General features: G+C 40.8%; 1 protein-coding gene across 2 annotated transcripts in view; it reads left to right on the top strand.

The window, feature by feature from the left end:
- Positions 1-21,733, top strand: part of LOC103611772 (cohesin subunit SA-2) — a 61,642-nt gene that overhangs the window by 11,269 nt on the left and 28,640 nt on the right. For both annotated transcript variants that reach the window (XM_017728571.1, XM_017728572.1), the window contains 7 exons: positions 2,917-2,988; positions 5,400-5,604; positions 6,702-6,853; positions 8,111-8,184; positions 8,618-8,741; positions 13,614-13,712; positions 15,762-15,841. In XM_017728571.1, the coding sequence (XP_017584060.1) occupies positions 2,917-2,988; positions 5,400-5,604; positions 6,702-6,853; positions 8,111-8,184; positions 8,618-8,741; positions 13,614-13,712; positions 15,762-15,841 (806 nt within the window). The remainder of the gene's footprint in view (positions 1-2,916; positions 2,989-5,399; positions 5,605-6,701; positions 6,854-8,110; positions 8,185-8,617; positions 8,742-13,613; positions 13,713-15,761; positions 15,842-21,733) is intronic.

The following is a 21,733-nucleotide window of genomic DNA, read 5'->3' as shown; positions in this document are numbered from 1 at the left end:
GGGGGGGGAGACACGGGGTTTCCCTGCCCCTGGTCAGTCTCATTCCCCATTGGTTGTTTTGTGTTCCCCTGCGTGGGCAGGGACCCTCGGGTCCCGTGAGTGCCTCAGTTCCTCAGCAAATCCCGGCCATGTGGCTGGAGAAATAAACATTTCTCTGAAACATCTATCAAGAATCAGTCCATATATATTTCTTTTCCATGGGCCTCCTTGTTTGATATGTGTGTTACAGTATCCGCACTGTAACACCTGGCAACATGTATGGGGAAAATTCCTTTAAGAGAAAAAAAACCCAGGAGGACAACTAAAACCCCAGCAGTGGATGAGGAGAGAACAGCAGAAGTTGTTTTTCTTGACTTCAGTAAAACTTTAAACTCTGTCCTTCATAATGTCCTCATGAGCATGGTGGTGAAGTATGAGTTAGTGAAGTGGTCAGTGAGGTGGACTGAAAACTGGCTGAACAACCAGGCCTATGGGAGAATGATCAGTGGCAAAAGGTCCAGTTGGAGGCTAGTCACTAGTGCTCTACCCCAGTTTGATATTTGGGCCAGTGCTGTTTAACATATTTAATAATGAGCTGGAGCAGAGTTTAGTCTTAGCTAGTTTTCAGATGATACAAAACTGGGAGGATTAGCTGCTAGATCGGGTAGTTGTTCTGCTGTTCAGAGGGACCTCAACAGATTGGAGAGTTTGGCAGAGGGGAACCTCATGACGTTCTACAGCGGGAAACCCCGTGAACCTGGGGATGAATAACCCCGTGCACTGCTACACACTGAGGGCTGATTGACTGGAAAGCAGCTCTTCAGAGTAGGGTCTCTGTGTGGGTGACAAAATGAACACGAGTCAGCAACACACCCTTGCAGCAAAGTTGCCCAACAACCTCCTGGGCTGCATTAGGCAGAGCATTGCCAGCAGGTCATGGCGGGTGATCTTTCTTCTCTGATTGTACTACTGAGACTACATCTGGAGTGCCGAGTCAAATTCTGGACCTTACAGAGCAAGAGAGGGATGAGTTTACTGGAGTGAGTCCAGTGAAGGGCCACAAAGATGATTTATGATCTTTGATATGAGGAGAGGCTGAGAGAATTGAGCCTGTTCAGTCTGTAAAGAAGCTGGCTCAGAGGATTCTCACTCATATGTTAAAATACCTCATGTGTCAGACAAGGAGGAAGCACAACTCCACTCAATGGTGCACAGTGAGACAGTGAGAACAAAGGCAAGCCAAGATGGGCAATGGGCACAAACTGAAATGTACAGAATTTTACCTGAACACAAGAAAACTTCTACTGTGAGGATGGTCAGACAGTGGAACAGGTTACCCAGAGAGGTTGTAGAGTCTCTGAAAATGTTATTTGACTGCACGTGGCATCACCTGCCACTGAGGGAACAGACATGTACTTCTAGGGATCTTTGACAGAATGTTGATGGCACCAATTGTAGTTACAATTAAAGCTTTATTTCTTAACACTGTGTTATGATTAGTATAGCACAGAATTTATGATTAAAATGGCACAGGATTTCTACAAGCAGAATCAATATAATAGCATAATATAGAATTTATAACATAGCTCAGGTCTCACTGTCCAGCAGGAGTTCTGGTCAAAGTTCACCACTTTGGCCTTGCAGTACCTTGATTTTATTGACAGTGCTCTGGGTGCTATGATGCTTCCCTGTTCTGTGACTCGCTCATCACCATGACCTCCCTGGTTGGATGCCTGGGACCTTCAAGGCAGGGAGTAATTGGCCTGGCATCCAGGAACCATGAGACTACGAGGGAGGGGAATTAATCTGTTTGATTTGTCTGCTTGGTTCACAGGACCTTCAGGGCCTCGTAATGAGGAAGAGGGAGTGAATGAATACATGACCTGCTTGGTCACAGAGAAGGGCTGCTTGCTACTTAAAATGGCATTAGTTATGCTAACCACGTCACCAGGGGTTGAGAGCAGAGGTGCTGGTCACACACAGCACTGGGCAGCCTACTCTGGCTAACCCTGCTTGAGCAGGTGGGGTTGGATTAGGTGATCTCAAAGAGTCCCTCTCAATTTCAGTCTTTCTGTAATTCTGTGAAAATTTGTACTGATACTGGAAGCAGATAATGGCTTTAATGTGGTCATTGAGGCATTTATTTCATCTTTGTGAGCTGTGGTATTCCTCAGTGATGAGACAGTCTTGTCTTTACACTGTTTTATGTTTTTATTCTATTTTAAGGTACTCTGTTTCTCTCTTCTGCTTTTGTTCCTGCTTGTGACATTTACTTCTTGCAGTTCTTTGTTCTTAAGTAGTTTTTCTTCCCTTTCCCATTTTGTTGCTGAAACATTTAGGAAGGGAAGAGTTTTGTGCATAACTGTACAGCTAGATGGGGACAGAAATACTTGAGCTTCACTGAACTGATAAAGAACTCTAGATTTCATGCCTTTTGTCTTGGAATAATTGCAGAGCTGAGAAAACATCTTTGAATCAAGTCACACTAGTGCTGAAAACATTTATCTCTAATTTGAAAAAGCTCAGAATTTTTTTTTAGGGTTTAGATATTTTACAGTATCTAGGTACCAAATGTTGAAAAGGGATATATACTTAGACTTGCTGAGGGGCCATGTCTTAGAATTAATAATGAAACCTTGTATATGTTTGCTTACAAATTCTGAAAACAAGTTATCTCCTATTTGTAACAAGACAACTCAGGTTTTATATAAAAAGTATTTTTTTCTTCTGTCATTGGTTATAAAAAGCACCAAAACCCAGATGAGAAAGATTTAGATACTGCATAATATTTTGGATTGTGTAGGTCACCTGTAACACACACTGTTTGAAGTTCTAATGGCCTTTGAAATATCTTGCATGTTTTGTAATGCTTTTGTCCATGAATTCTCTGTGCCATTTCATTAACAAGCTTTCAAAATTTTGCCTCCTGTGTTACAGGAAACTGGGTTGCAGTACAAGAAATTCATGGCCTATCCTTGGATCCTGACAGTTACTTGGCCGGTGGACATGGTAGGGCTTTTGTAATTCCCCACAACTGTAGTATAGCCTTTTCTCTGGGGAATTGATCTAAACTCCTTGTTGGCGCTTCATTTTGACTTTTCTCTCTTTCTGTAGACTCTGTATGAAAGAAGGAAATACTTCCAGGTTGAGTAAGAATGGGAGCTCACATCACTCTGTTGAGTGATTTGAATAGTTCTTTGGAAGAACTTACGTTACGGGCCTAATCTGACTGGTTTCTGGAAGCAGAGTTGCTTCTCTAGTGGTTATGAAAGGAATCTAAGGAAATCCCAAGTTAGGTGCCTAAATTTAGGTATATGCCTATATGGTATATATTTACAGCATGCATATTACCATTAAACAGTACCCCAGTGTGATAAACATGGACAGTAGAAATGCTCTTAAAAAGTGAGGGAGGTCTTTGTGTATTTTGTGCTGCTTTTCAGATTGAGGAGTAAGCTATGGTGATAAAGAAGGTATTTCCTGAAGTTGTAGGTGGTCTTTCTACTGTCCATGTCATGGTCAAGGAGCATTGACTGAGGCTTCCTGGAAACTTATGCTTCTGTTTTGGCACTTGCTACTACTGTTTGGGCTCTGAACTGACTCTTACAGCCTGGTCAGGAACATATTCCAAATTCCCAATGTGCTTTGGGTTGCAGCCAGCCATGTGATCAGTCTGTATTTGCATTTCTCTTTAAAGAAAGCAGCAGCCCCTGTGCTTTGGAAACAAAGTTACAAGAGAAGAACATGAGGAGTACTTTGTAAGCTCAGGAGTACCCACGTTGGGCGCCAACCTAACGCAGTACTTGTGCTCGAGGCACGAGCTCTGGCGAGCCCCAGGTCAGAGAGAGTCCAGCTGCGTTACTTCTCTGTGTCGCTGAAGTGACTTCGGCATCAGGAAGGGAGCTGCTGGCTGGGCTGGGGTGGGCTTCTCGGCAGAGGAAACACGACGGGAGCCGATGGGATCGGCTCATGTTAGCTCGGAGACAAAGGAAGAGGGAGGCTGTTCTGGTCTGCCTCCTAACAGGTTTATTGTTAGAAGTTTTCCAACCTGAACAAGCTTGGAAGGGATGGAATGCTATGGGATGCCCTCCGAGGCTTGTCCTGGGTTTTATAGGGAATTTGAAAGCTGTGGGGAAAGGGGAAAACAACCAATGAGCTACAAGCCAGGGGGAGGATACAATTTAACAAGAGCCACTGGGGGAGACAGAGAGGTGGGAGTTCTAACAAAGAACCAGTGAACAACCAAGTAATAGGGGAGGCGGCTTGTACCCGGGCACCGCCCAGGGGGTGCAGCTTAGGCTTCTGAGCCGCCCCTCGACCCACCCTCTGAGTCTGCCTGTTCGGGGAACTGTATCCCGGGGATGGGCTGGGATTGATTGGCATTACACTGCCCCAGCGCCACAGTGGGCTGGGTCACAGCAACACAGCAGGTTATGCTGGGTGTGAAGCTGTGTTAGAATGTGACTGAGAAGGTGTTTGCCTGCTGGTAAAGGACTAGCTGAGCAGTGGCCTGCCTTCAGGATGAAGTTCTCCATAGTGAGCGAAGTTTTGGAGTTCCTTGACTCCACTCACACCAGGAAACTATCAAGATGCAAATTCATATTCTGAGCCGTTCCTGGGATCTGTGAGGTGTAAATGAAATAAATGTTCACACTGTCTGAGGTTGCCATTTACAAAGTCTTTCTAAGTGTGCTTTCCTCTATTTTGCGTGAGAAGTCATTGCAACTTCCTTCTGTCTGCTTTCCTCCTGGCAGTATCAACCATACTGTGGACACTTATGGTTTCATTGTAACTTGCTTTTTGCATGATGTCCAAGGTATTGCCCACTTACTGTTTCTGTGGGGGTTTTTGGAGACCCAGGTGCAGGTGGTAAAGGTGAATGACCAAGTATTTGGCATTAAGCTTTAGCCTGATAAACTCCTCAAGCTGGCAGTGCTGAGAAGAACAGTCACATCCTGTTCACACCACAGTTGTTTGTCTCCACTTTTCACTTAATTTTCTGACTGGGTTTTACCATGCTTTTGCAGGAAGAGGAAGGATAGGGAAGTGGGGAAGCACTGCTACCTGTGAGGAAGTAGAAGAGGCCAGGAGTGCTCATGGTTTATGCCAGTGAAAGTTACTTACTCTGCTCTGCCTTCACACACTTTCTTCCTCCTTTGTCTGTTCACAGCTACCTCGCATACATTGCTTTCAAATGTGAAATTTTTTGTGGCAGTGGAGCTCTAATAAAGCTATTTTGTCTTTCTGCTTGCTTGTATTCTAGTTGCTTGTCCCTACTTTGGAATACTAACCATGAAAAAAGTTATGGGGGGGGTGAAGTGAAACTGTCAGCAAAACTCTCTGATGTTCGGTGGGAGAGATGTGGTTGCCCAAACAGAACTAATTAGTGTGTTTTCTCTCAACTTTTCTTTCTTGTGCAGGACAATGAAGACTACCCACTCATCAGAACAGGACCCTACTGGAAGAAGTTCAAGGCCAATTTCTGTGAATTCATTGCAGTGCTTGTCCAGCAGTGCCAGTGCAGCATCCTGTATGATAACTACTTGATGGACACCATCATCTCGCTGCTTACAGGCTTAGCAGATTCCATGGTCAGAGCATTCAGGCACACAAGCACTTTGGCAGGTAAAATTACTTGCAGAGTTGCTGTAAAGGTGCTGAGTTTTACTGAGTTGTGTAAAAACTGCTCTAAATCGAAAAACTCTGTTTACTGGAGCACTTCTCTTATGCACTGAGAGTACTTTCTTCCTAGTGTATGTTATATAAATGTCTATAATATAACCTGTTTGTTCCCATCTGTATCTGAATTGAATTTGAATGCTTTAGATACGATAGATCTGACCCAGTTTTTTCTTTAGAAAGAAATCTTCTTTAATGCCTGTCATGACTGACTTCAGAATTTTGCTGTTCCGAGTATTATATTTTTCAGTAAAATTTTCACAGTTTTCTATTTTGTTATTTTTCTCCCTCTGCTAATTAATGTGATGAGGTTGCAGTAAATGTTTCACTTAAAGAAGCTTCCTTTGGAGAGCTGCTATTCTTGTGGTCTCTGTGCTAAAAGAACGTTGCTTGTTGCACATTTTTGCTTCATGCACCATGATGACACTAAAGCTACTACTTTTTTTCCCTAAAGCCAGTAAATACCCTCTTTGCCATGCAAAGAGCACTTAAAGTATAATTTATTCTAAAGTATGCTGTTTGCTTTGAGGGCTCAAAAAAACAACTTGTAATCTGTTCAAACAATCCAGCAGTCCTTAGAGGAATGGTGTGAATTTTTGTCAATTTCAGTAGTATATTAAGATTCCCAGCCATTTGTGAGCCAGCTTCACGGGTTTTGGGTTTTTTTTTGGTTTTTTTTTTTGGTTTTTTTTTTTTTTTGGTTACTGACAATCAGGTGTTCCACAATTCTAGATTCTTTTGCAGAAAAGTCAGAATTACATAAACTAGGAAGAGAGTTGCCCAGTAAATTACTTCTCTGACCAGAACTATGACCAAAAGTTATAAATCACCAGAAATAGAACTTAATTTTCCCTTTTTGGTCATTGTCTGCCTTTAAAATAAACACTGTGTTTTAAAACAAATTAGTATAATTTAGTACTGTTCATATTTTGGATATAAACTGGATTTGGCTAACCATATCCTTTTTCTGGTAAAGTGGTGAATATGTTTATGCTGCATATCTCTGAGCTAAGCTAATTGTGCTGGGTTTGTTTCTTTTCTAGCAATGAAACTTCTGACAGCAGTTGTAGGCATCCATCTGAACCTTGATGTCAACAAACACAATGCTCAAAGATTGTATGAGGTGGAGAAGCGGAGGATAAGCGGCAAGAGGACCAGTTACAGACTTGATCAGCTAGAGAGAAAAAGGAAAGAGGTTAGGGAGGTGTCTTGTATGGGAGATGTGTGAACATGTAAAACAAGGATTGCTGACTGCTTGCTTTTGGGTCCCTGCAGCTCTTTGAGGTTTATATGTTTATCTAATGCATAGTGCAGAGCAGGTGTGACTGGCTAGATTAAGTGGTACAAAAATGACTAAGGTAGTAACTGCCTTTTGTACTGTTAACCTGTGATGTGTGTCCTACCGATTGCTTTTCTGAATTGGCATCATTAGCCCTTGATCTTCACACAAATATGGATTTACCCAGAAATTTAATTGTCTCAGTAGCTCTGGTGTTGTGGAGTGCAGTTTTGTATGTGTTTGTACAAATTGCAAGCCCAAATTTTAGCGATGAATCAAAAAGGACGCATGATAACTGTCATTTCTGTGTAAGTAAAGCATTATAGAAACGGATTGAACTTCAGGGATGTCCAGTATCATTTTTGCTGTTCAGCTTCTGTTGTTTCTTCCCTGCTCAAGCAGACAGCTCCTTTTCAACTCCCAGAGGCAGAGCTATAGCTGTAAAAAATAACTCTGGCTTGAGGGAGGAGGTGACTTGATGTATGAACATCAAGTATGGCTCCTTGTCTCCTGACCTTAGAATCACTTATCTCTGTTCTGAGTTTTAGATGTCCGTGGACTTCTCTGTTACAGAAACAACACCATTTTTGTGGGAAGGAGTGTTTGGGTGAGACAGGATATTTTAGCATCATCATAAGTCTGATCTGATGGGAAAGACAGAGGAAACGGGTGCGTTGGAGGGAAAACCCAAACTTGTCACCCTTCCTGATGCTGTTGATGACAGAATATTTTTATTAGGTGACTTGGATTTTCAGAAGTTTTTTCAGGATTCAGTTTTTTAATATGCTCATTGTGTATTTTGAAAATTCCTTTGTCTGCCTTTCTTCCGTCTCTGTTCAAGTACATGGAAAGAGAGTTTGGATCTATGTGTGAAGATTGCTTAATAGTTGTGCTGTATATTTCTGTGTGATTTCTGATAGATCAAGATCCACCGTATCAAACAAGTACCTTGTTTCCCAGGCTAGCAGTTGGTATCTGATAAAGCATTCCTTGGGACGTGGCTACAAAAAGGCCAGTTGCTAGTGCAGATACAGACCACTCATTTTATGTTGGTACCATGTGTAAACACCAGCAGTTTGCACCACAGTAGTGTTCCAAGGGCCCTAATGCAAATTTTTCATGTGTAGTGAGTTGTGGAACCAATATTAACATTCAGTTCTTTTTGTATTTCAGTATGAGCATAAGCTTCTAGAGATACAGAACATGATGAATGCTATTTTCAAAGGGACATTTCTAAACCGTTACCGGTAAGAGTAAAAACAAAGCTGTGATATGTATCTGCATTCCCAAGAAACTCTTGCTCAGACTGTAGAGATAAGAGAATCAAGTTAAACATCCTGGAGGCACTGATGGTGTCAAGGAAAGTGTAGCAGTTAAATAATTTTTAAGAATTTGGGCTTCCAAAAGAACCTCTTGAGTGCGTTCTTTCAGTTTTTCCTGCTGGCTGTAGAGCAGCACATTTGTGAATGAGAAGATATCCAGAATTGCTAAATAGTTTGTGGCTAAAACTGGTCTAAGTATTGATTGACGACTAACTTATAATATTAGTATGAAGATACTTGGAATATTTTGAATTATACATGCTTTTGCAATTCCAGAACATAAAAATATTGCAAATAATACAATTAGTTTTAAAATTAATTTTTAATGTATTAATATTGCAATTTTATGATTTCACAGTGATGTTATCCCTGAAATCAGAGCAACTTGCATTGAAGAAATTAGCAGCTGGATTAAAACATACCCAGATGCTTTTTTGAATGACAGCTACTTAAAATATGTTGGGTGGATGCTGTACGATAAGGTAAAGTTTTAATTTTTTTTTTTACTTGGGGCAGTACATGGGATTTTTTGGTTTAAATTTTTCTTAAAGAATCCTAGCATTTATTTTCGGAGTAGATACTAAGGACTGTCGTGGTACAAAAAGAGTTTACTTTCTTCCCCAATTCAGGTTTTATTTTTAAAGCCATTTTAACACTAAAGAACAGAGAACATTTTTTCCAGTTCTGTGTGAATCCCGGTGTGTGCATTTATTTTTATATGTCACTGAATTGGGAGTTATTTCTGAATTGTAAAATGGTTTATATCCTTTGAGAGTGTTAAATGTTGACTGAAATTATGCTTTTAGCTTGATGGACATTTAAAATTTTGTTTAAATTTATAAAAATGAGCAAATAAATATTGCCTATAGTAGAATAGTTCAATATTGCATTTCTCATCTGGAGTTGGACATAATACAGAAAATATTTACAGAAAGTCCAGCCATTTCCCAAAGGGTTTTCTCCTTTTCCTTATAGTTTGTTTTTTCTTTTGAGTAGAGGCACATTTAAAAATCCTCCAAAAACCACCAAAACAAACAATCAAAAAACCCAAAAAGAAGTCAGTAAGTCCAAAGCACCAAGCAATAGAACAAGATGCAATGGGCAAAAACTGATACCCTGGAGGTTGGCCTGGAATGTGAGGAAGAACTTCTTTACTGTGTGGGTGACTGTTCACTAGAAGAGATTGCTCAGAGAGGTTGTGGAGTCTCCCTCGCTGGAGATGTTCAGAACTGTCTGGACACAATCCTGTGCTAGGATGACCCTGCTTGAGCAGGGAGGTTGGACCAGATGATCCGCTGTGGTCCCCTCCAACCTGACCCATCCTGCTATTCTGTGAAAATACACTTTTTCTCTTGCTTCGAAAATGCATGAGAGAGACTTCAGAAGGATAGGAATATTTATCGTGAATAGCTGATGAGCGAAATCGACACGCTAGGCTTCTGCAGGCCGCCTTTGAAGGTGTCTGTAGCTCCCGTGTGCATCCCGAAACATCCCGGAATTTGAGTCAGCTCCGGGCAATGTTTGTGTTCTGTGAATCAGGTTGTACCCTGCCAGGGAGCCAGGAGGGGGCGCGCGAGGCTCCTGCTTCCCGGCGTTGTGCCGTCCCTCTAGAGGTGGCACTTGGGTTTTTGGGATGACAAATCTATCAGGAACTGCCGCTTTTTCCTGCATAAATTTTATCTCATCACAATATCTTTTTAGTACATGTTCAGTTTGGAGAATTCTCAAAAGAAAAAGTCATTTTTTGAAGATGATGTGTCTTCATTCGCAGTACTCTACAGTGAAAATTAACAGCTGGTGTCTCTGATTAATGCACACAGCTCACCCAGAGCCATTTACTGGAAACTGGAAATGGTTGTTTTTTCGAAAGCCGTTTTTGTCTGAAAGCAATGCAGATGCAAGCAGAGTGAGATAAAGTGAGGTGTCTTCCATATTCTACATTTGGCTGAGACCTGATAGTGTGCCACTACTGGTGGCTGCAGTCCTGGCTGTGCTTTGTGCTTTGCAGCCACTGTCAAATTGCCTGATTTCAAAATGAGAGCAGAGCATTTTTGGCATCCACAGGGGCAGCAGTGTTTTTATATACTGTCATGGTTTTAAGCCCAGCTGGAGATGAAACACCACACAGCCTTTCACTCACCCCTTCCCTTCCCTTCCCTTCCCTTCCCTTCCCTTCCCTTCCCTTCCCTTCCCTTCCTCTCTTCTCTCTCCTCTCTTCTTCTCTCTTGTCTCTTGTCTCTTGTCTCTTGTCTCTTCTCTCTCTCCTCTCTCCTCTCTCCTTCCCTTCCCTCCCCTCCCCTTCCCTTCCCTCCCCTTCCCTTCCCTTCCCTTCCCTTCCCTTCCCTTCCCTTCCCACCTTAGCTGAAACCAGGACATACGAATGTAATTTCCCACTACTCTTAATAAGCATTTCTCTCCCACCTTGTTGGGGGTGGATGGCAAGAAACTGCTATCTCCCAGAGCAAATTTTCTTTTAGTATATATAACAGAGAAGTTTGCCAAATAATTTAGGCTGCAGAGTGGAACAACCACAAAAGTGGTCTGAGGGTGGGGGAAAACCTGGCCATCTACAGTGCTGTAAACAGAGATAAGGTTCAGTCATTTATGAGGATTTAAAGGGGAGAGAGGAAGGGGAAGTAAGTATAAAATTAACATTTTTGTCTTCAGAGTCTTATATTTGAAGATAAACAATCTTTCTTCCCCATGAGATACCATTTTGCCATTATAACCTCATATGAACCATTAAAAGATGTTCAAAATTGCATATGAGGATCTCCTTTGGCCTGCTAAGAACTGTGTAACAGTGATGTAAAGATATGCTTTCAAGTAGTTTATGTTCATCTGTTAGAAATAATTTAACTTTTTTGTTTTGAGGACCAAGGAACAGTTGATAATAAATCTGACAGTTGTTTGCATTTGGATGTTATGTGTAAGCCCAGTCACCTATCAGTGCATTTGTGAAACCCAGGCTCTTAACTTGTACTCAAAGGCTCTAGGTTTCTTCGAAGAGAATATACAGTGCCTAAATCAGCATTCAGATTGAATCAAACCAGTGCTGAACAGAGCAGCAGGTGTTAAGGGAAGTGCTGTGGAGAAAGGTCTGAGTTAGAGATCAGAAAAATGAAGACCGTGAAGAATAAGGATGGGAAAAGCAGAAGGCAGAACTAGCAAACAGGAAGGCAGAGACCATGGACATGCACACTTGGGATGTCTGTGTTGGCCTAGCTTTGTCTGGAACTTCAGGGCAAGTTGTTGAGGTTTTCTCATTAGACTATTTTGAAAAACACTCAAAGAAATCCTGTGGAAGCAGGAACATGCAGTTGAAATGAGCTTCTGTGTCCTGACCATGTGATCCTCCTGGCAAACTACAGGAAATGTAAAGGGCTTTTAGTTTTGCCTTCTGTCCAACGTGGCTGTAGAAGCTGATCCCATGAGTATGGCCACTTATGAAATACTTTTTCAAATGGTCCTGTTAACATAGCGGTTTTCTGCTCATGTCTTTGGGCATATGTATGATATATATTCTGGGGGGGGGGCTGGGGAGAGAGAGGGAAGTTTTTAAAATTGTTTTACCTCGAAAGACAGTTGGGTTGTCTTTGCTATCCAAGAATAACTCAGAAATAGACCTCCCTAGCTCATAATGTGGGGAGTGTTGACCCAGATGAAAACAGGAAAATAGCAGAAGTAGTCATAGAAGTAGTTATTTGTTTCTGGTTACTAATTTTCTCAGCATGTAAAGAAACATCCATGTATGGGGTCGTGACTGAGAGCTTTTGGGTAGGAACAGGATACCTCAGAAGGGATGTAGTATACTTTAATGTGTTACACTTTATGTCTGCAGGCCTATGCTTGACTCCACCTGACTGACAAATGACGTTACCAGGCACATGCCAAGAGCTAAATGACCATTCAGCAAACCAGTGCACACTGTTGTGCCTTTTCCCAAGCACAAATTCAGTCCCTGTTCACAAGCAGAGTGTTGTGAAAAAGAACCAAGGGCAGCTGAAGCCAGTTTTGCAGTACATTGGCTGAGCTGAATTTGTGCCACTGTGCAGTGATGGGTGCCACCCTGGGACTGTCTGTGAGAGAGTTCTTGTGGCTGTAGGAAGCAGCAGATGTGGGCAACAGTCTCTTCCTCAGAAACTTTATAATTGAATTATGATGTAGAATAAATACTGCTGGTGTGTCATGCGCACATTAGAGAGCAGTGTACATTGTTACCTGTTGATCTTTCATTTTATATTTCTAGCAAAAAGCTGTCTTAAGCAAAACTGTTAGTCAGAGCCTGCCACTGGGTATCATTCTTGGCTTTCCATCTAAGCAGGTGAACAGGAACTTGTAGCAATGGATATCCTATGTGTAGGTGGTCTCCTTTCTTGGATTTCCATGTTTATTCTTACTGCTATTGTTAGCAAGTGGAATTAAGAAAGAAATATGAAGATATTCAAAGCCTGCAAATCATTTTAGTGTCTCTGCTGATAGCTTGGCATTATAAATGTACAGAACACATGATTTTTCTATGTTGGATCATCAAAATCACTTTCCTAATGCGATTTAAAACTGTGTCCTTTGAAAGGTGTAGCAATATGCATGAGATAACTGAAAAGCTGGCTAAGGAAAAGACTTCTTTTTGAGGCATCTATGAAGCAGGAGTACGAATAGTATGAAATAACACCCTGTACAGATAAATATATTTTGCCTAAATTAACTAATTAGGCTGAATTCAAAGCAACCCTTTTCCTAGAATACTTAAAGTACTGTGTCTAGCGTAAAATAGAAATAGGGAGAAAGAATGACACTTAACTCTGTAAGAATCCGTAGTGATAAACCATTGCATTTCTGAGTTGTACCTCTTCCTCTGGGAATCTAGAGAAATCCAGAATTTCTTGGACTCCTTGTCTGTGTTTAACAATTGTCCCAGTCAACTGTTGAAAAGAAGCAAGCAAAGTCTGATATATGGGAGAGTGCTGGTTGTACTAAGTAGGTCATCCATACTCCTGTCTTTGTATCTTTAACAGATGAATAGCAAATCCCTGTATCTTTTGCATTCTGTTGCTTTTATTAACTGTGATGTCTGTGAGAGTTTCTTTCACTCTTAGGGAGCTTAACACAAACTTTGATGTTACCTTTAAGTTTGGCTCGTTGCAGGCTTCCTCTGTGTGTGTGAGAGAGAGAGTGTACACACAGACAAAATGGTACTGATGTCACTAATCAAGAAGATGGGGCAATATTTGAATAACCTGCTGTAGGAACCCACAAAGAACTCTTATTTACATGATATAAATGCTGATAGTGAAAAATAAGGATATATATGTGTGTGTTTTACTGTTAGCCAATTTCTCTTTGTCTTGCAGCAAGCTGAAGTACGGTTGAAGTGTCTTCTGGGACTGCAGGGAATTTATAGCAGAAAAGAACTTGTTTCCAGGATGGATCTCTTTACTAACAGATTCAAGGTAAATAAATTACTGTTTGCTGTTTTTTTAAGTATAGGTTGGGTGTATACACAGGACCTGATGTTTTGATCAGAGCTGATCTCCCCACTCTCTTGACTGAGAGGAACTTAGACTCCTGCAGAAACAGCCTTGTTGACTGAGTGGATGAAGGAGTTTTGCTGAGATGTTTCTTTCTGTTTCTATGGAATTTTCCATTTCACTTTAGTTCACACAAAATGGTGTTAGTATGCACTGTGGTCAGTTGTCTCTGCCATTTATCCAGATTGGCCCAGATTTTTTTACAGGATCTTTGGCAGATGACAAAGAATTTCATATGCTAAAGATCTCCTTTTTGCTGCCCCTGATAATGGGTTAACCTTGTAGGTAGTGGACTGGCTGTCCATGTATCACACTGATGTGGGAATGGCTCTCTCTCGATCTACCATGTCAGTATGAGTCTTGAAGAAGGATCCTTTATCTCCTTTCTGAACAAATCAGGTGATACATTGTAGTTTTGAGAGCTTGTTTTGTGGATTCACTGACCCTGTACTCTGCCTTTATCATTTTCCAACATCCTGACTCATTTAAGAAGTAAGCCCTTTACTTTTTTCAACCCTGGCCTTGGTAATGATTTTGTCAACTGCTCTTATCCTAGCAGGGTTGCACCTTCTCAGTATTTGAATAACAAAGCTCAAGATGATGCAGCTGATATCTCAGTCCCTGTGAATCACGACATGATTCAATGTCAGGACAAATCAATGCCTGCATGTGGTGGCAATCAGTGTTCTTTTTGCAAAAGGTGCAGGGCTTACTTGTATATCAAAGCAGTTGCTAATAGTAAAAAATGCCTATCAGATATCCTCCAAGAATAAGAAATAGATTAATATTGGTATCTTAGTAATAAATTATTCAGAATGAAACTTGGCTAAGACTGACCTCTGTTTTATATGATTATGTGGTAGTCCCTTATCTTTCTGTCTCCTGTAAGCTGTGTAACCAAATGCAGGGTTGGTGTTCAATAAAGACTGACGAAATAGCTCTAGGCTGTTTGTACTGTGATCTCCCTGTGTGGAGGACGCAGTATAAATGGATTATTGCAAACTCCATCCCCCAGTCCAACCCTCCACCCAAAAACAACTCTTTTCCCTCTAAACAAAAGAAATCCAAACAGCCACACAAGAAATACAAGTTTAAAAATTTAAATCATGCTTTCTCAGTGATGGGGAATGTAATCATATAACCATCAATCCATTTCCTGCAAATGGGAGTTACTCGTGCTCCCTCTGTTACCCTTGAGTGTTCAAACTCAGGATTTGTGGACTTACATACCTTCCAGCTGGATTGTGAGAAAAAGGAAGGTGCAAAGGAAAATGAATATAGAGATTTAGAATTCATATGTTAAATGGGGAAATTGTTAGTCCCAAATCAAGCAAGTCTAAAGGTGTAATATATCTTAAAGATATAGGCCACACTGAGGTGTGCAAGTTCTTGGTTCTATGGGATGGGAAGTTTTCCAGTTTTCTGAGCTGTTTGCCTGTGTACTAAGTTACGATATTGTGAATCCTGGAGGTCAGCAATGTTGCTGCTATGCCATGAGGTATCTTTATGACTTAAGCTCTAACTGTCTTTCCAGCAAGGCATTGACTTCTGTAATGTGCAGGTGCAGGCACTTTACTGTTAATGGGAGGAACTGATTATATAATGCTTGTAATTTGAGGCTTACCTTCATTTAACATACTGAAGTGCCAGTAGTAATATCTTAGAAACAAGTTGTCAGTCACTTTTAATTTGTAGCGTGTAGTTGATTTCTTGTGAACGCATACATTACATCTATAAAAAATATCATATTACTGCATGATTAATTCAGTTAAAAATTAACATGCTGTTAATTTTCAGGGGCTGGGGAACTACTTGGTAGTAATCAAGTTGCCTTATGTCTCTTAGGAAATAGCTACTGAAATAAAAATAAATCTCTGCTGTACTAGTGTAGATGATCTAGCTGTAGCAAAATACATGTTTATTGAGAATAAACCATGTTACATCTTTTTATTGTCATTTTACATCCATTAGGATCGAATTGTGTCCATGCCTCTGGACAAGGACCATGAAGTAGCAGTTCAAGCCATGAAACTCTTGATGCTTATGTCACAGTAAATAATTTCTTTTTTAATTTACTGTATTGTTTTAATGGCAACAAGATCCAGGTACAATCCTGATGAATCTTCTGTAATCAGTTACTTGTTGGGAAACAGTTGCTTCTGGCAGGATGTGAGTTACAGGTAAAGCTGCTCAAGACATGGCATTTTCTTTCTGCTGGAAATGCCAATGTTAAGAAAACCCTTGTGCTGAGATTCAATCTGAAAACTACATTTTTATATCTTTACATTTCCCTGTGAAAGGAAATTCCACCTTTTTAAATTTTGGCTTTTCTCAAAAAGAGCATTTGACTGCCTTGGGGGAAGTTCCCACTGAAGATGGGGTCCCCACCCCATCTTCTGTCCCAGGATTGCCAGGCCTTGACCAGGAGCTTGGAGAACTCTGCCATCTTCCCTGTCTCTGCACCTGATGTAGGAAGCCTTGATCTTTGAGGCTGTTGCTACAATTTGGACTTTCGGATTCTTGGCTCCAGGGCAGAGAATCTGGTAGCCTTTGAGCCCATAGCAGACTGACTGACAAGAAATGAGCAAGTGTTTGACACTTTTGTTTTGCTGAGGTGGAAAACCAACGGAAGAGTTGTTTTCTTTGGAAATTTACTTGCTGGCCATAGATTTGGTAGGATAATGGCAAGCTGGAAGTGTGGGGAAGAATTAGACTTAGCATTACAGAAGTATATAAATATTACTGTGATGCATCCTTGGACAGCATGTTTATTTTAGAAATGTCTTTATTTGCAAAATATGTGTAGAATAAATTTTCTGTCCCTCTTCTTCAAAGCGAAATGGGAATAAAATCTTCACTGCATTCCATTGGTAATACAGTTGAGATGTTAGGACTCAGTGTCTCTTCTGTCTGAGAGTGTAAGTTGAATTTAGGTGATACAGATGCTTATTTCCATGTACAGCATGACACGTTGTCCAATAGCCTTGTGGGATTTGCTTCTCTATTTAAGCCAGAAGTATTGGTCATTGCTAGAGGAGCATGTAGACCTTAGTGGTCCAACTAATACGGTGTTGTAGATATTTACATTAAATTCCAAGTATGTTTGTATATTGAAGTGCTGCTTTCTAGTCTCCTATCTCACTTCACATTCCACTGGTTTGAATGGCATTTTTCCAGGCCTCCTTCAATAGGCACATCAGAACAGCATATGATGCTGTGAACACTGCACCCTCTTTGGAAGGTAGTGCCATTGTTCGGGCCTCACTAGTAGTAGCCAGGGTTATATTGTTCCTGTGTTCACAATGTCCATTTCTACATCCCTTGGTTCCCCATGGTGCCTAGCTGTTAGAACAAAGCACAATGCCATGTCCATGGATAACGTGTCCCTGTGCTAGGAGGAGCAGCTCGCCATTGTTGAAGTACAAAGATTCCATACACCCGTTATGGCTGCACTTGTTCCGTATCTGAATTAACAAGAGCTATATTCGCACTGCAGCTGTTTATCATCTCTGGCTTTATTATAAGGGATCATGTTCTCATTAATGCAAGCTGCAGCTATAAAAGTTTGATCAATGTTTCTTTTTCCCTGAAGCAATTTTTTTCAGAATTTTGCTTAAATATGGTTTCCACTGTGAAGAAATGCCTTCTAAAGTTTTCTGAATGGTATTTTCCATCATAAGATGTAATTTTCATAAGTAAAATTAATACTTTATAAAATTGTTTTTAATTAGGCTGTGTAGAGGCCTAGCAAATACATTTTCTTTCTTTTTGCTCATCTGTTGCATAGCCATCCTGCTTTTTTCCACTGTCCACCCCAGTTGCTCTTAGCCCTGCTGGTTTGGCTTAATTATTGGAGTGGTGAAAGTGTGAGTTGGGGACTCAATAAGCAAATTCAACAACAGCTCTTCTCTTTGATAAGAGTAGTGCTGACCAGTCTATAACTCTGTGTGAAGAGAATGCAGACAATATAGACAGTCGCATGTACATGTTTCTTAATAAAAGCCTGCATCAAGATCCTTTTCTAGCAGGGGAAAAGCTGATGCCTTAGTACCTACAATAGTAGCAGAAAGGACTTGCTGCTGGCACTGCAGAAGCAAAGACCTGCAGGGATGTTGTGTCTCAAATAGGTGTGTCTCATAGCTCAGAAGCAGTGTCTGGATATTGAGCAGTGATGCTACTTGATATGTGCGGTAAAGCATGAAATGGAGTTGGGGACAGCAACTCCCCTGCCTTAAAGGGGACAATAGAATAATAAATGACAGCTTGTATAAATGGCATGGCTACTAGTATGCACTGGTGTAATAAAATTTTTGCCACTTTTGTCATGCTGTCTTGGCTTCTCTTTGAATGACGAATTTTTGTCATCTGCAAATTTGGCAACTGAATTCAAGCGCCCCAACTTGCATTTTTAGTGAGATGTGAAAGACCTTTCAGGTCAAGTTTCTATTTTTAAAGCTACTGGCAAGAATCTCTATCTGAATTCCCTATATTTGATCTGGAATCATTAATTATTAAAAAAAGTAATATAATCTTAACTGGTGAGGTACTGCCCTTCAGAACATATCTCTAATCTTGGAATAAATGTTTTGTTGTGTCATGATGTGAGTCATCAAGAAGCAAGGCCAGGAGTAGTTTTTTTTCTTCCAATAGTTTTTCTTGGGAAAAATATATTATGTAAGTAACTTTCTTTTACTGACTTCCAGAGTTGTCTTTTGGGTGAGTATAGCAGCTAATTGACCGTTTTTGTGATGTTTTACAGTGGCAGCAGAGCTGTGCTCCATGTGTGTTAGTAACAGGTTTGAGCATCTCTTAACCGTGACTGCATTCCAGTCCTGTGGAATATCCACTGACTTTACATTCTCTCTCTTGATAGCTAGAGAGACAGTGAAAACACTGATCTTTTCAATTTACTTATATATATTACATTATTAAAAAAAAAATCCCAGTGCTGATTCAGAATTCTCTTGCTATGCATAGACTTAGTTTTTTTCAAATCCGTATTTGTATTTTGTTCTTGTGTATCTCTGTGAGCTGAGATTTTTTTTCCTTCTTGTTTGTTGCATGTTGTCTCAATTGAATGCCAGTCTTTGGGCTAGTAGTTTTCTATTTTTGCACAGCATGATGTGATCCTGAAACTGAAATGAGCCTTTGAGGCTTAGCATAATAGAAATTATTAATGGTACTGAATTATGCATAATTGTTAGCATTAATGTTGCAAAGGATCTGACAGGGAATAGAACTAGGAAGGAAATAAAGAGGGAGAAAACATGAGTGACAATGAGAGACCAAGGTATCTTACTGAAAACATTGCCTTTTAGGAGGCAAATTAGTTTAGCATGCCTACTGCTAGACAATTCTGTTAATTTTTGTGTGCTTAACTACCTAAAAGAGTAGAGGGATTATGGAAAAGAGCAGCAAAAGTAATTGGGTAACTGCAGTAGATGCATGAGGGAAGGTTACAAGTGGTGTGGGTAAGGGCACAAATCTGCAATTAGCTTGAATATGTAAATAGCACAGGGGAAAATGACTGTGATTTACATTAGTTAAATGTAACTGGAAATTACACTGAGTTTTAAACACAAACCATATCAGTCTGCCACAGCATAATCACAGTGTATATGCTAATCTTATTGTAGGTGCGTGGGAAAGGACTATTGTTACATTGTAGTGGCAACCATGTCGTCATTTTGCTGATCACCAAAGTCTGTCTTGAAATACCTGCAAATGAGAGCTGGGGAGCTGTAATCTGGAGATTACAGAACAGATTAGTAGGACATGATTTCTGTACTTAAAATTTTTATTGCAGACATTGGAATACTTTCAACATATGTTTTTTTGGTTGATAGTGCTCAGTGTACAAATACTGCTTGTACAATGCATCTGCAGATTTGGATGTTTAACTTGACAATTTTAAATGCAACGTGAACAGATTCTTTTTTGACTGAGATGCTATACCTTGGATTGTCAATCACTATAATGTGTACCAGATCTTACCATGCACAGCCACTAAAAACGAAGACTAGCATAATACCCTGTAAAGTGCATCAGGTGTGTTTTTATTTTACTCTTGTGATTTTGATGGATATCCCTGGTATGAGTAGCAGCACAGACCAAGTCAAGCAACTCCAGCAGTCATGCCTCTTGCTTGCAACAAAATGAAACAAAAAGCAAGATATGAAATCTTTCAACTGGTGCCATATGCAGAACAAAATGGGTCTGTGATCTCCCTCTAGAATGTCCCAGTTTCTTCTTTGTGATATGTTCACACTGAAGTGCAGAGAAAATGGTATGTCATGAGATTGGTATGTGGAAGACCATGCCTGTTTATTTTTAGGCACCTAAACACTTGCAGGCACTTCTGGCTTAACCTTTATCTGTTGCTTGGCATTCTGAGGGCTGTGAATTTGCAGCAGTATTATTGCTGTATTTGAATTATTCTTTGTGTGGTTGATGATTGGCTTATGTATGTAAGAAAGAAAGGCACCTGTTTTCTGTGGTAGTGTTAGTGCTGGTTGTAGCAGGTGTAGTCAAGTGCTGCTGCTTGCAGAGGTAGGTAAAATGCCTGAGCACTCATTTCAGTGGGAGTTATGAATATAAACCTCATTGTGGCTCAGAGAGTAGTGTTTGAACAGTAATAGTAGTAGTAGTACACACAGGTATTCCCTCCCACTCAAGAAAGAAAAAAACCTGAAAGATCAGGTGCTCAGGTGGTGTCAGGAGTGTCTGTCAGCTTGTGCTGCAAAGAAAATAGATTCTTCTCCCTTCCTTTGCTTCTCTGCTGTTTGGGGGTGCTTCATTTGCAGCTGAAGCTGTTGCATCTGACCTTGTATGTCTTGAGGAGGCAGGAAATAACACTGCACTAGATTAATGTAGCTGGCAAATTCCCAGGCTCCAAGAAGACAGTTAAAAACAGGGAGGTTGGGATTTTGGAAATCACAGAATTGCTGAAGTTAGAAGAGTTGTCTGGTCCAACCCCCTACTCAAGAAGGGCCACATAGAGCACGTTGCCCAGGACTGCACCCAAATGGCTTTTGAGTATCTCCAGCAGTGGAGACTCCACAACCTCGCTGAGCAGCCTGTGCCAGTCCTCTCTCACCCTCACAGGAAAAACATGTTTCCTGATGTTCAGGAGGAGCCTCCTGTGTTTCAGTTTGTGCCTGTTGCTTCTGGTCCTGGGCACCACTGAGCAGAGCCTGTCTCTGTCTTCTTATTCCCTCCACCAGCTTTGCTAAAAGCCCCCTGAACCTTCTTTCTTCCAGGCTGAACAATCCCAGCTCCCTTGACCTTTCCTCAAAGGAGAGATGCTCCAGTCCCAGGAGAGATGATCCCCAGATCATCTTTGTGACCCTTCCTTGGCCTCTCCCCAGTATGTCTCTTGTCCTGGGGAGCCCAGCCCTGGACCCAGCACTCCAGGTGTGGCTTCACCAGTGCTGTGTAGAGAGGAAGGATCAACTCCTCGAACCTGCTGGTAACACTTAATGCAGACTGAGATACCATTCACCTTCTTTTCAGCATTGGTGGCTCGTGTTCAACTTGGTGTCCACCAGGATCCCCAGTTTTTTTCCTAAGGATAGAAAATACCTATGGAAAGGCAGTTTCATTAGTACTGGAAAGGAAGAGTCCTTAATTTCTATCCAGAGAGACAGATGTTGCTGAGCCCTTCAAGCTATCTGAACAATTTAGTCAAGGAGCTCTTTTAAAATAGAAACATTTAGGTATTGCATTCATAATTTCTATAAATATGCTAAAGAGAGAAAACCTGAAATACAAAGAAGAAAAAATTTAAATGTAAAAAAATGTGTATGTTTGACCGGCGTGTTCATGCAGGAAATTCCATTTAAGCATAAGAAAAAAGTTTTTCACTGTGGGAGTGATCCAGTGCTGGAACATATTGCCAGAGATGTTGTAGAGTCTTTGACTTCATAGATTGGACACAACCTTCA

This window comes from Corvus brachyrhynchos, unplaced genomic scaffold (assembly GCF_000691975.1).
Source record: "Corvus brachyrhynchos isolate BGI_N302 unplaced genomic scaffold, ASM69197v1 scaffold92, whole genome shotgun sequence".
Taxonomy (NCBI): Eukaryota; Metazoa; Chordata; class Aves; order Passeriformes; family Corvidae; genus Corvus; species Corvus brachyrhynchos.
The sequence above is the reverse complement of the archived record's forward strand: the minus strand, read 5'-3'. Positions and strand labels throughout refer to the sequence as shown.